Here is a 15,502-nt window from a genome sequence, read left to right as displayed (position 1 = left end):
CTTAACCAATATTGGGTTCAATATCCTCAACCTTTCTTACCCGTTATCGTTCCAAACATACTGTGGAAATCAGTTCTTCTCTTAGTAACTCAGACCGTAATCTCTTCCAAATTTCCTTTTTGTACATAACAGCCTTTCCTCGAGCAATCTCGTGCCTTTGTCACTACACGAGTGCGCCAGACGGAACAATCTTTGATTTCTATCCTTTCTTCTCGTGATCCAAATTGCACCTCTAACGGAATAACTCAAATTTCGATTAAATTAATGCCCTCATATAATAATAATATTCCACTTCACTCAACACCCCCCCCCGGCCACGCTTCAAGCATTGGTTCTCCACCAAGTATAAACACTGTGGACCGAGCAACCATTTCTTTTTTGAATGCAAGATTCCAGAATCACGCTCAGCTTACACTGCAATTTACACCAACTGAGAAAAACCATCAGCAAATTCAGCTGATCTGACTCTGGATATCATATCAGTCATATGATATCCAGAAAATGACTCTTGCTCAAATAGCTTCTTGGCTGGAAGTGTCTCGGAAAAAAAATATCCGATGACTAGTCCGCTGTTAGTACTGATGTACATATAATACGTTTAGAACCTTTCATGTGTTGCATTCTTATAAAAATTCTTATATATATATATATATATATATATAAAATATGTATATATAGTAATGATATCCTTATCAGCAAAATCTTTGCTGATAAGGATATCATTATCATAGCGCTCACACGTTCCTCCTCAAGTTCCTACATCTCCAATGCGTTTTCTTCTTGGGTTGACTGAAACCGCTTGTCTTTCATGGAACAAATGCCACATTAACAGCCTCTGCTTTGCTAATATTCTAAAACTAGAACTTCTCCTCTTAGGAATACTGTTCTCACATTTGGGGTGGTTCCCCAATGGCCTCCCTAAAAAGGTTTTTTGATATCCCGAAAAGCACAATCCGGCTGATGAGTTCTCTGCTGTAAAAGTTCCTTTTTGCCTTTTCAAGAAGTATTTCCATGGGCAATGTTCTGTCTAAGTGGCCACCATCATTCCTCCACTTTCCCTTAAGCCTATAAAAACATAATTTCGTAGTCTTCTTTCAATCCATCTGACTATATGTGCAACTTTATTCTTCTTCCTTCAGTCATCCTTCTGCTCCTTAACAACTTTCATTTCCTCACACACAACTGTTGTGCTGTGTTAGTAAACTTTATTTACTAAATTCGACATATGCTTAAAAAACAGTGGTACATTTTTGGGAATATGCATTTTTCAATGGAGATAACGTTCGCTAAATATAAGTTCCACTTCAATCCTACCAATAATTAGGACTGTTGCTTTATTACATTTACTAAGTAACTCCACCGAGACTTGTTCATGCCTTGTCAACAACATTTCCTCACAGGAAATGCAAGTGTCTGGACGCTACAAGAAAAGGAATAGAAGAAGCCCAACTCTCAGAAGGGGTGTATCTCAACCATACAAGCGGGTCATTGTGAAGACTATGAGAGTGACGCAATTAGATACGACAGGGAACCGAGAAAAAGACAAAAAAAAAATAAACCCGATGGAGAAAGTACGCAACTAGTGCTCACCGATAACCGAGAAAAACAACAAAACCATGTGAAGTGCGCACGCGTCACGTATTGACGCTACAGGAAGTGCTGCTAATCACGTGCCTTCCCCGTAGAAATAAAGAAAGAAAGCTTAAAAATTTAAATAACAAAAACGCAACAAAAATGCAATACAAAACGATGTTACAAACAGTATCGCAATATTTAAAAACACAATAATAAACATATTATAATAATAAAACAAATCGCAGGAGCAATTACCCGCATTACCACACCCGATTATACAATTAAGAAAAAACAAAACGCTTCAAGATATGTCTTATTAAATCGGCGAGATTATGTAAGCAGTTAATATCGCACAATCAGATCACGGCTGGTTCATTTCGGGATTCCACTGTCTCATTAACACCTGCACTCACGCACAACGCAACAGTGACCTGGGTAGAGGCAGACGCACTCCAAAATGGGGGAAACCAAAACATCTCAAGATGAACTCACGCACGGCATCTGTTCGGAAGAACGACTGGAGTCAAATAGCCAGGCCGAATTCGTCAACTCGCTTCAGGGGGGCGCCGACCATATGTGCAATGTGTGCGACGCACACAGGCGCCAAAGAGGGGGAAATACGTAAAAAAAAAACGTTTTTTTAAGTGATTTTTTTATTGGAGGGGGGGGAGGGATAAGGGCGTCAACTAAAGTTTTGCACACAGGCGCTGGACACTACTGGCGCGCCCCTGTCTCGCATCTACTTCAGGCATGAACGACAGAAGATTTCAACAGTGAACTGTCGGTGACAATTCGAAGCTCGAAGAACATCAAAAACGCACCCGGGAAGGGGGAAAAAAAGCGAAGGAAAGCAACCGCCAATAATGAAAGCGTCCCAATTGATATAAACCGATGGGAACCTAAAAAAAAAAAAAAAAAAAAAAAACGGCGTCTCCAGGACCATAAAGACCAACCTTCGTGGGTGTTTCTGGAACAGGAGGCAGTAGCGGAATATCGTAGCCTAACGATGCTTCTAGACAACCTAAAACTACTACACGATACTTTTCCATTCAAGAGCGAAAAGAATTTCAAGGTGGTGTTAAAGGGCATCAATAACTTCCAGAGAAATAATAGCAGACCGACTCAACCTATCCCATAAAATTCAGCTAGTACTGATCCACTGAAACTATGCCAACCTAAACAACCAGGGCAGGGCGCCAACATGCATGCCACACAGAGAACCACCTCACCCATCAAGTAGACACGCCACAATAACACACACAAAAAGTCCTGCACGTAGTCGTCGTCAACACACGCCGAGTTTCCACCACGTTCCATTGCATTGGAAAAGAGAAGCCAAATCTGTGGAAGCATCACAATCCCTACATCACTGCCAACCAACCATCTTCCTCTGATGCCTCAAAAGCAGAAAATGTAATACTAAGTAGGTTACAAAAAAAGCAGTCTGCACTCAAAAAAAACCAAAGAATCGCATAATACACCACAATACATTTCGAAGCACCATCGGACCATTCTTTCTGGATATCGCCCCAAGGCCTTCTGCGAAGGCTGGCACAATAGCCTCATGTACAAGCTCATGCAGAAAATTTCACTTTACACCTCGAACAAGATAAGGGGAAACACAAACGCCTTTGGGCGTTTGTGTTTCCCCTTGTACTTCTCACCTAAGACCCATCTCTTCCGAAACTACTAGTTCCAATGGGCGAGCGCAATCTCAGACGAAGGGTTAAAGAAGGGTAAACTATTACAGAAAAAAAAAAAAAAGGAAACCCTTCAGGTGAGAAATTCTAGAAAGAAAATCAGAAAAATTTGGAGTTACGACATATAATGTATTACAGAAAGTTACAGCCAAAAGAAATTACTAACTTACATAACAGCATACATAAAACAATAAAAAAATAACGCAAAATCATATGTGGTAAAAAGCGACTACAGACACTGCTACCAAGAACCAACACGTCAGCTTGCGGCGCCTTCGAAAGCTAATCTAATCTTTTCAAGTCATTGAAACCAACAAACATCGCTTCCTTCGAAGAAAAAGAAAATTTTGCGAGACCAAAACTAAAACTAGACAAAATAATAAATAAATAAAATCTAATCATATCACATTCGTTTTAAAAATTAGGGGAGGCTGTGAAATGCATAATTACTGACTCATTATTTTTGGCAACACTCGTATTTTATTGTTGGAGTTGAGATACGTTTTTTTATAATTTATAAGTAAAATAATTCGGACATTAGCCAGGGATGCAGAAGACTCTATTCGGACTTTAAATTTTGCAGACCTGTCGTTACGGTATTCGACAACTGCATATAGTAGTTGTCGAATGCGCCTTACACAGGTACAACACTCAAAAATTGGCGTAAATTCATTACATTATTGTATTGTATTGCAGGCATGGATGCTTGTGAATGTGTGCAGGTGGTAAAAGATTTTCGTTGCACGGAGTTGATCACCACTCTGCTTATTTGGAGGCCTGAGGTTACTGTGTGTAGTTATACATTATACTGCGCGCAACGTTACAAATGAATAACAATTCTTACTGGGCTTTGAAGATACAAAACGAAGGGATTCTTATGCTGCTCTCCTTTCGGTAATCCAGATACAAGAAACAGCATTCCCGATTGCTTATATACAGTAAACGATATGAAGACTACATATGCTTCCGTGTTATATGCAATGTTGGCGATTTATACGAATTAAATCAACCTTTGTCGTGTGAATAACGACCAAATCACCACAATTTGAACGGCGAGCACTATTTTCTTCCCTGAGGAGTTAATAACATCAAACGTTTTACAAAAATTATGAACATACAAAATAATAAAAAAAGACAAGTTTAGTGAGTCGAATTTTTAGCATGGCACTGATGGTAAAGACAGCGGTAGTTTGGGTTGACTTTTATTCCTCCCCCCCCCCCCCGATACTCTTACGTCGAAACCGTTAAGCATGAACAAAATATATTGAAGAATACTTAAAAAATCAATCGCTACAAATGTCCACTCAACGTTAATACGGATGGAGAAGAAAAGGACAAAAAAAAAAAAAAATCGAACAGAACTTATCTATGAACCAGTTTTTTATTTTTAAATCTTCAAATTTGTTTTCACAAGACTACCTTGGTATATTCTACATTACTCAGCAGTGGGTATTTTATTTCATTCACGCCCGGGGAACACAGTTAACATTACCTGTTCTAAACGCAATGACAAACTTCGATGCTAAGCTGCTTAAAGAATATTCAGGTTATGATTTAAAATACAAAATAAGCCATTTTTGTAAAGGTATTCATTTTTATCCCTCGATAAACTCTTAAAATGAAATCGTCACAGCATTGCTAACACCGTACTAAATTGGTTAAGGTAATAATAAGGTTATGGGATCGAAAATGAAGTGTATTTGTCTTTTCTGATACACCCGTTGATTGCGTTGATATTTTTATTACATAACATTTCCACGAAGTCCGAAGCCTCATAGCGGTTTATCACGCAGTTTAGCAATCATTGACTACTTAAAAATATATCAGGGAAATGACAAACATACTGAAGAAAGTACTTACTTAAATTAACTCTACAAGTACATCGAATACCAACTCTTCGTGTTACGTAGAATACAGTCAAACGTTTTCAGTTCACAAATATTATTCGCCATCTGGTGGTATTCGGTGGAAATATTACCAAACTGAAATGGCATTAAATGCCGGGTTATTTTTATCATATCTAGAAAGAGAGAGTTAACGACGAAGTCAAATAGAAACTGTAATTGCTTAAAAAAAAAAAAAAAAAAAAAAAAAAGAGAGAGAGAGAGAGAGAGAGAGACTAATGGTACAATTTTATTTTAAAATCATCAATAATTTTTATGTAAAGTGAATCATAATTTTTATTAATTTTTGTGGAAAAAATTACAGCGATTTCTAATTGTTATTCTTCAGATAATGTCATCAGCGACACATCCAATCCTTATTCGGAGCCGCTGAATTTCGAATTGGGTCCGAATCCTGCTCCCATTTCCGACCTCCTCAAAGAACTCCAGAGAAACCTCAGCGACGATTTCAACAAGAAACTAGAAGAATGGGAAAAGTTCAGAAACTGCGGAGTAAAATTGACCAGTCCCGATTCGGTACGCAAAGAGTCATTTTGCAAAACCAGAAAAACCAGTAAACAAGAGAAGAAACCCGAAAGAACGGAAAAAGTCACAAAACAAAGAGTGAAAGATCTGAGTTGGCTGGAGAAAGAGCTGCATAAGGTGGACAGGGAGGTTCAGCGTTTAGGAAAAGACAAACAGAAATACGAAAAACGGGCGTCCCGCCTACAGCAGCTTAAAGATGCGATGCTGGCGGACCAGAAACGCATGAAGAGTGAAATCCTGGTTCGCACTTCGGCTGGTGAGTTCCGATTTGAAGGCATTTCCGACGCCTTCACCAAGAAGTTATATGAATGGGAGACCAAACAGGGAGTTGGACCTGAACTTTCAACCATCGCCTTATTGGACGAGAGCTTGCGGAACACGAGCTGCCAAACGTCTCCTGGAGTGAACCCAATAAATGAGGGCGACTCTCAGAGATTGTCTCCTAAAGCCTCCCCTTCCTTAAGTCACGAAACTTCAATAAGAAACGCCAGGTCTCAACCGTCAAGGGCAACGTCAGAACCGGATTTGTTTTCCTACGTGGGCCAGAAGGAAGGGACTCTTCCCGCTCGGTCACAGTCCGGAGATGTTCTGCGAGTCTCCGATGATATTTTAGAAACCTGCGAGTCTCATTCCGGGGCAGAAGAAAACAACGATGTCTTAGAGAACGGTGGTCGTCCAACTCTCTCGGCCAGACAGGCGGAAGACAACTATTACAGTCTCCTGGAGGAAAACATGTTTCTCCTAGAACAGTTGAAAGGAAAAGAAGAGATCTGCCGACAGCTGCAAGGAGAATTAGGCACACTGGATGTTCGCACAGAGGAAACCAATCGCCGTCATCAGGAACAGATGGGTAAGCGATCCATTTTCTTATGGTTTACTTAGAATGCATTAAACAAATCCAATTAGTGTCTGTGGCAGCCATAACTCATCCCAGAATGAAAAAAGGAACCCCAAAATTTGGTAGCGGCTTCCACTTAATCATGAGAGTTGCAAAGCCAAATAGAATTAAAATTTGTGTGCAGGACTATGGGTTTTAGAGACCTCGGAGAAGTGGGTCGAGTCTCTGTGGTGCTTTATCTTCTGAACACATCGTTTTCAATTTGGGTGTGTTCTCTTTATGGCAGCAATTCTGATCTAAGTATCAATTGATATTTCCGTTAAGTTTAACAGTTGGTATTTCTCGATCAGTTCAGGAGGTAAGACAAGATTGTTGATCTCGTGTAAATCAAAACATCGGCTGGTCATAGCATATTTCATGGGTGCTCACACACACACACACAGAAATATAAACATTAAGAACGGCGTAGTGAAAGAATTCCTCGGTATGGATGGCACCGTTACCGGATAACCCTTTGGCTTGCTGCTAGATAGTCAGACCGACGCAGTAGCTGGGCTACGTTTCCCCATTAATCTCGCTGCGCTGATGGCAGTTTGATTACTTCAAGCCAGCCACGCGGCAGAAATCAAAGTTCTAAGTGCTGCCAGCAATTCCGTCAACACACTCGTAAGGCAACATCACTTAGGTAGAAAGCAGAACCTACACCAGTTTGAAAGAAAGGTGGGAGATCGTCTGGTTGTCTTGTTACGCATTTCCAACTGTCTGTAAAGATTTCTGGATCCTGTTAGCAATCAGAATATTGCACTACTCGATTTATTTTATGATGAACTACTACTGCCCTCTGGTGTGGCAGTATGGAAATGTCTAGCAATGACATTTCTTTGCACGCTTAACTAAGGGTTTTAATGCTTATAAACCCTTATTATATCTCTACTTAAATCTAAACTTCTTCTACTTCGCTGTACTTAAACGGGTACGCAGGTATACCCAAGGGCAATTAAAAAACGGTTAAGGCAGTTTTCCCAACATACAGGGGAGGGTTTCGAAATAAAATCAGTATTTTCGAAACATATTGCAAAACAAAGTAGCAACTATCATACCAACAGGCTAGTGATAGCTCGAGGCACCTTCTTAATATATCAGGAGAGCGATGCTGGCAGTAGCTCTCCGTAAGGGTATTTCTGAACGTCAAACGTATCGCGTTCTGTCTAACGGAGGCAGGTGATCTCCTAGGAGACCACTATAAATAGCAACGAGGGAGAGGAAAAATTTAGCAACTCTGCCACTGGACGATGAACCTCGTGAAGCAATAAGTGAATATACGTCACGTGACAAAAAAGAGGATAGCAACCTCCTCATATTATACACTGCGAAAAGAAACTACAAGATTGGATGCTGTAAACACTCAATTTCCCAATCGAAAAAAAAAATGCATCGCTTTAAAGACACTAAAAATAATAATTATTTTTTCCTGTGGCAAGTTCTCGTTAATCCAATACAAAAGCTGCTGCAAACGTTTGTGTTTCAAAATACTGTATAAGAAAGTTCCGATATTTGTTTTTCGCTAACGAGACTCATAATTCTCCTTTCCTGAAAAAAAAAATAAAAAAGATAAAATAAAAAAAGAGTAATATAACGTGCAAATGCGAGAGATTAAAAGTGACGTCACAACAAAGAACGAGCTCTGGACGAGATGTCAGATTCATGTTATGCTCAACAATCGAAATGTTTCCAATACTGCAAGTAAGAGCATTGTTAGAGAATACGTGCAATATGTCAGTCAGTTCGCTGTCGATTGATTTATCTATGTGCAGTTATGTGTACTTTGGAAAAAATATGCATTTATTTCTAAAGATATGTACGACCGTTTTTGTTCTTTTTGTTTTAAATATTTACATTTTTAGTCATCCAAAAAAAAAAAAAAGAAGCGTATGTAGTGCAGTCGGTATTGCCCTTTGGTTGGAAAGATCTGAGTTCGAATTCTGTTTAGAATAATAACGGCTCTAATGTCTCCTTTTTATTCATCTTGAAGCTTTGAAAGACAGAAGAATTGATGATGATGATGACACTTATAAAGAAGGTGATGTATGTAAAGTGTTAAGTAATGTGGCGATTATATAAGTAATACCCAGTTATCTGTGACAGAACATCTCCAGCTTCTGAGAGCATAATGTAGATAGACAGATAGAGAGAGAAAGAATCGATATATACTTAGAAGTGATTCTTGAAGCACACACGAATGCCGTTCTTTAACATCGAGACTTCTTTCCAAGCGCATCACTGGCTATCAACCACGCTCGAGGCAGCAAAGTCTGTTTCCGTAAATACACAACAATCTATCAAGCAGATCAGTGCGCCCATCTTGCCCACATCAAGTACTGAATATCGTAACCTTCGAGTGCAGGTTAGGACTTTTGTTTCCAAATCTTCGAACACGTTAGCGTAGATCGGAGAATGACAGACCTTAAGAACCGTTCATACTCCAGAATCACCGCGTAGTCCTCGAATATCTACTTGTAGTAGTTCCGAAAATCACTCGGTAACGCACACTTCGCTTTATGTCCTCCGTGCCCGCTTTATTTCGATCCAGGCCGTTATCCCCGGTTCCTCATCACGCCGTCCCCTATTTCATCTCACTCGCGAAGTGTTTCTATTTGCATGACTATCCTTGAAATACTTATCGCCTTTTCATTGTGTTCCACTTTCCTGGCTCACTTAGCTCTTCGCGAAGAAAATCCAAAAGACATTTTACCTAAGCCTGCGTCCATAACTCACTCGCATTCTATTGTTATCGCTTTAACGTTCGGGTAGTGGGCCTTACCGCTAACCTACGTTTATCTTTTCTTGGCGTCGGTGGCTGCGACCTTCCCTTATCGGAATTGCTCCGCGTATTTCTTTCTTTAAATGCACTGCGGTTTTCCTTGTGAATTTATCTTCTTTGCTTAAAGTGGTTTCTTGTGATCACTTTTCCCATGTGATCGCAAGAAACGCGTTTCTTTTAAGTCAACACATTTGTCCAACGAATGTCTTCGCTGGCTTTCTTAAAATCCCCCCGTTTGTGTGTTTAAAAGCCCATTATGCATGTACCTTTTAGGAACTATTTGTTTTTATCGCCGCTTTTTTTTTGTCCTTCTGTTTTGTGCAGAATTTTTAAGTGTGGCTTAATTCAGTTTATTGATTTTGTGGTAAAAGACGCGACGATGGGAATTCAGAAAAGCGCCTTCTGGAAATGATGTCAGAAATCAAATTTTAAGTTCCTGTGAAAATTCGTTTTTATTACAATAAAGCTTATAAACAACAGAAAAAATAAAAAACAAACATTAGTAATCTTACTGAAATTAAAGAAAAATAACTGAATTATTGATTTAATATTTGCGTTAAAAAATATCAACCGCAAAACTAAGATTGATCCTAACACACCTTTATACTTTATATATTAAAATAATATAATAGGATATTTATGTGTTATATGGGAGGGTAGAAAAACAGCTCGTGATATAAGAAGTCCTTTTTAGGACTTCCAGGGTAACAAATGGCAATGCTGTAGCCAATGAAGTTTTAACTAAGGCTCGGCTATTGCCGTTACTCAGCCATGACCAGAGCCTTTTAGCTCATAACACTCCATCCACACAGATTTACTTCATTCAGATGACGGGATAAAGAGTCAAGGACTCAGTCCATCTACCAGTTCTTTTAAGAACTATGGGAGGGTAAAATGGATGGCAATGCTGTGGCCAATGAAGTTTTAACTGAGGCTGGGCTATTGCTGTTACTCTCCTGCCATGATCAGAGCTTTAATAGTTCAATAACACTTTATCCTTACACTGTCCTCTGCAGATAACGGGGAAGATGAAAAGCATTCTTGCTTCGCCCCTTTAAGTCCTTATATAAGGACTATAATATGCTTTATGTAGTAACTGATTGAGTTTTATTATGCTTAAGTATGGCGGCTCGCGTGTTAGTGTTTCGTGTCGTGTATTATTGATGGTGAATTGTGAATTTGACTGATATGTTTTTAGCGATTTATGCTTATTCATTAGTAATAGCAATTAATTGCTTGCTGCCATAAACAGACACTTTATTTTCCATAGTGGTTTATCCAGGTAAATCAATTGAATTTACAAGGGCGATATGCTAGGCCTACTGCAGCTAGTATCGCCATTGTTTTATTTTATATCGTGACATCGTATTGCTGGTAGACACCTTAGTGTGTCTACGGGATTTGCTAGTGGACCCTCAAAAGTCCACAGGATTATCTTTACCTGCTCGGAACACCTGAGCAATCTCTACTCTTTCTCCATCTGTGTCTTAACACATTTCGAAATTATTGTCATGGCAAAACTTCTGAATGAGGCCAAATTCGAGGAAGTATACATGGAATTCCTCAGACTAGGAAAGCTGCTGAGTGATAATTGGCCAGGAAAAGTCAAGCTCTTTGACACATCCCCCCCCCAGCAGTCACAGAGGACAATATGGATGACATGAGTGAAGAGCCCATAACCCTGACGCAATCAGATTTTGCACACTCCCCAAGTATGGAAGATGCTACATCCCAAGACAGCAGTTATCATACCTTGGAAACAGATACAGAGTTTCAATTGGTCAAAAAGAAGAGGAAAATCTCCGCTAATGTGGAAGAACCCAAAACAACAGGGACAGAAGCATTCAATGGTCCTAAAGAAAAGATACCACCAGTCATATTATGGGATAAGGAAAAATGGATCCCTGTCTCATCAGCCCTCAGAGAACAAAACATCTCATGGGCTACAAACTCAGATGAGGGAGTTAAAATACAATCCACTACTGTCATGGATTACAGACAGATGACCAGATTTATGGACAATGCTAACGTCCCATATCACACCTTCACTTTACCCAGCGAAAAGAACCTGAAGGTTGTTCTACGTGGGATAGCTGAAAGTATCACTCCTGAAGATGTGTCCACTGATCTCTCCAGACAGGGCCTGTCCCCAGTTAAAGTGAGAAGAATGCTCAGATCAGATAAAAGACCAATGCCTTTGGTGCTAGTGGAAATAAACACCACACAAAAGCAGATCTATGAACTGACTGTAGTATGCGGTCTCAAAATTTCAACTGAGCCCCTTAGGAAAAGAGCATCTGCAAGTCAGTGTCATACTGTAGATGCCAAAGGTTTGGATATGCCCAAAAATTATGTAAGGCAGCCTTCAGGTGCTTGAAGTGCGGCGAGGGACACCAGACCATCACATGCACCAAACTACGCACAACTCCACCATGTTGTGCAAACTGCAGAGGATATCATCCCGCCAACTACAAGGGATTTACAATCCAAGAAATCGAGGATCAACAAAAGTCAATCTCGCTCCTCCACGTAACAACGTTTTAAGCAACCAAACAAATCGTCCTCTAGTTCAAAACACCTTGCCTTCTACCTCACAGGAAGGACCAACCATGACCAAAACATATGCTGCGGCTGCATGAACTAAGCCTCCTACATCTCTCAAGCTAGAAAGCTCCAACATAACATCCGTTTTAACAGCCTCACTTGCCACCATTCTGCAGGAATTCAGCAAAACATGCCCCTCACTATCTTCCAGAAAGAGATTCCTGCAAGGCACTCAAAACATTACAACAGCCATCTGTCATGAATAATACATTCAAACCAAAAGCTCTTAAGATAATCGCATGGAATGCAAATGGATTGATTAACAAGATTTTGGAACTTCAAGAATTTTCAACTCGTCTCAGTGTTGATATCATCTTGATTGGTGAAACACACCTAAGACCAGCTAATAACCCAAAAATCCGTGGATACACTATGTACAGAAACGACAGAATTGGCACAAGAGGTGGAGGCATAGCCATATACATTAAGAGTTATTTGAATCATAATACAATAGACAAGCCCACAACAGTAAACCTGGAGGTGAACGGTGTGGAGATACATACCGTCAATGCTGGGAGTCTCAAGATCTATGCTGCTTATAACCTTCCAAGCATTCCTCTGCTGACAACAGATCTGGACTCCATACTTGGTCCAAATGACTCCATAATAATAGCAGGAGATTTCAACTCAAAACACACAGCTTGGTACAGCTCATTAACTAACACCAAAGGCCACACACTTTTCAACTATGCAATGCTCAACACTGTTGTTGTGGCCGGCCCTACCGAGCCCACCCACTTCAGCCTTTCGGGTGGCTCGGATGTGCTGGACATTGTCATCTTTAAAAATTTAAGATACCAATTCAAATTGGAATCAGTCAACGAATTATCTTCACCACAGTCCCATAGTGCTTAATCTAGGTTCATCAGATCAATTCTCTCCTCTGCACACATTCATACCATGGGACAAGTTAGCCAAGGTTCTTCCCGATCATATTGGTCGGGTGCCCAATATCAGTAAAAAGGAAGAGCAATCAATAACTTAACCATACAAATTCAGAAAGCAATAGAATCAGTCAGACAATCCATTGTCTTCCACCCAACCAACCGTATCCCTGAAGAAATCATGGATCTAATCAGAGCAAAAAATAGAACCAGGAAGAGATACCACAATACCAGAGCCACACAAGATAAAACAGTATTGAACAATCTAAACAGGCAGATCCGAGGAGCTCTTCAAAAACACAGAAACCATCAATGGGAAACCAAATTGGCTAACATCAATACTGAAGATCATTCTGTATGGAAATTCTTAAGCGCAATCCGCACCAAAAAGCAACTCATACCCCCTATACAAACCAAGAAAGGGACAGTTCACAAAGATGAAGAGAAAGCCGAAGCACTAGTAGATAACCTAGAATCTCAGCAATACATCTTATACAAATCTAAATATCAACCTTATATACAAGATTCATTGTCATGTTAGGACAACCTTAAGACAGAACACTGTTAACTCCGAACATATCACTCCTACAAATCCGGCAGAAATGATAAATATCATTTCCCATCTAAACAATAAAAAAGCTCCAGGACCGGATGATATAACTAACAGAATAGTAAAACTACTTCCAAGAAAGGCCATAGTCCATCTCGTACAAATGCCATCTTTAGATTCCAGCATTTCCCTACTACATGGAAAACAGCCACAATCATACCACTGAAGAAGCCAGGAAAAAATGCTCACCTTCCCGAAAGCTACAGACCCATAAGCCTATTGTCCAGCCTCGGAAAGGTGACAGAAAAAGTGATCCTCTCAAGATTCCAAGCAGAAACAGATAAGTTAGGAATTTTTCCTAATGAACAGTTCGGCTTCCGTAAGGCCCATAGTACAGCTCAACAAGTGCACCGGATGATAGAAATCATTACTAAAGCTTTCAACTGGAAACTCAATACAGCTGCCATCTTCATCGACGCAGAGAAGGCGTTTGACATGGCATCAAGGCCTTCTCTACAAACTGAGGAAATTTTACTTTCCATTCAAGTTAATAAAAATAATACATTCTTACCTGAAAGACAGATATATGCAGGTCAGAGTCGGCGAAACGGTTTCGACCAGACGCAGGATCTCGGCAGGCGTTCCTCAGGGATCTCTTCTGGCACCTCTCCTATTTTTAATCTATGTAGCGAACATCCCTCTGAACCCAAGAACAACATTCACTGCATTATATGCAGATGATACTGCACTGATGGCAAGATCACTGAACGCAAAACTGGCAACTAAAAGACTACAAACTAGCATACACACTTTAGAAAAGTGGATGGCAGACTGGAGGATCCAAGTTAACCTCCAGAAAAGCTCAGCTATATTGTTTACTAGAAAGAAAATCCATACCATGGAGGATATTTATTTATTGGGAGTAAAGATTCCATGGCAGACTGAAGTTAAATATCTTGGAGTGATTCTTGATAGTAAACTCCTATTCAGCAAATATATTAGTTACATTACCTCAAAGACATCCAACGTCTTAACTCAGCTCTACCCTATGATCAACAGACAAAGTAAACTGGACACGCAAACAAAATTAACAATTTACAAGATGGTAATTCGACCGGTTATCACTTACGCATCCCCAGCATGGAGCCACACTGCAAATTCAAACATTGTAAAACTTCGGAGATTACAGAATAAGTGCCTGAGGATGATTTTGGATGCCCCTTGGTTTCTAAGAAACACCCAGATCCATAGAGAAGTTAATTTCCCGTATATCTCTTCCTTTCTCCTAAATCTAGCTGAGAAGTTCTTTACCAAGACAAGTAACCATCCAAACCCGTTAATCAAGGAAGCCTCGGAATATAATGAAGCAGAAATCAACAAATATAAAAGACCAAAGTCTATCTTAATTTCAGCTGAACACAACTAACTTCACTGCCCTCAATGGGCGAGCATATAGCTCGCAAACACTCCATTCAAAGTTCTTCCATTACAAGACAAAGGGGAATATGAAAAGCAATTTTGCTTCACCCATCTAGCCAGAAATGTTAATGTTAATGTGTCTGCTTTATCTAATTATGTAAATTGATACTTGAATTCAATTCATTTTTTTGCTTAACAACCACAGGAAACGATGTTTTTTTTTCTTAATTTCAAAATCTGAATTTTGTAGAGAAGACTAGTGATCAGAAAGGAAGTTGTTATAAAATTAACGTGACATTTGGAGAAATGCCAAATCTTCAAACTACGTTTTAGTAAGTAAAACTAGTGGAAAGAAACAAAAATTAAACTTATCTTCAAATAAAGCCCAAGTTTTATTTGCCTCGCGATTAGCTACCACTAGCTTGCTAAAAGTTAATCTTTAAGAATCAACTACGACTTATTAGGAGTATACAACGATATTGAAAAGCTCACTTAACAGCGCAGCGCTGGATTTATTTGAAATTATCATACTAAATACTGAAAACCATCAACTGTCAGCGTGTTGCAGTTGTGGTCGTATATAATTCAGTAGAATCTCTATTCTAGAGGGAGAAGATTACCCAAATTTCCAGGGGGAGAGAGAGAGAGAGAGAGAGGGAGAGAGAGGCTAGTTGTGATTATG

At 39.6% G+C, this 15,502-nt stretch overlaps 1 protein-coding gene across 1 annotated transcript in view; it reads left to right on the top strand.

Annotated features, from left to right (window-relative positions):
- The window catches only part of LOC150095835 (uncharacterized), an 83,029-nt gene that overhangs the window by 29,840 nt on the left and 37,687 nt on the right, over window positions 1–15,502 (top strand). Inside the window, exon 5 of the mRNA XM_090408856.1 lies at window positions 5,508–6,554. Coding sequence (XP_090264982.1) covers window positions 5,508–6,554 — 1,047 coding nt within the window. The remainder of the gene's footprint in view (window positions 1–5,507; window positions 6,555–15,502) is intronic.

This window comes from Typopeltis vanoorti, chromosome 19 (genome assembly GCF_054136105.1).
Source record: "Typopeltis vanoorti isolate ZY-2024b chromosome 19, IOZ_Tvanoo_1.0, whole genome shotgun sequence".
Classification (NCBI taxonomy): Eukaryota; Metazoa; Arthropoda; class Arachnida; order Uropygi; family Thelyphonidae; genus Typopeltis; species Typopeltis vanoorti.
The sequence above is the reverse complement of the archived record's forward strand: the minus strand, read 5'-3'. Positions and strand labels throughout refer to the sequence as shown.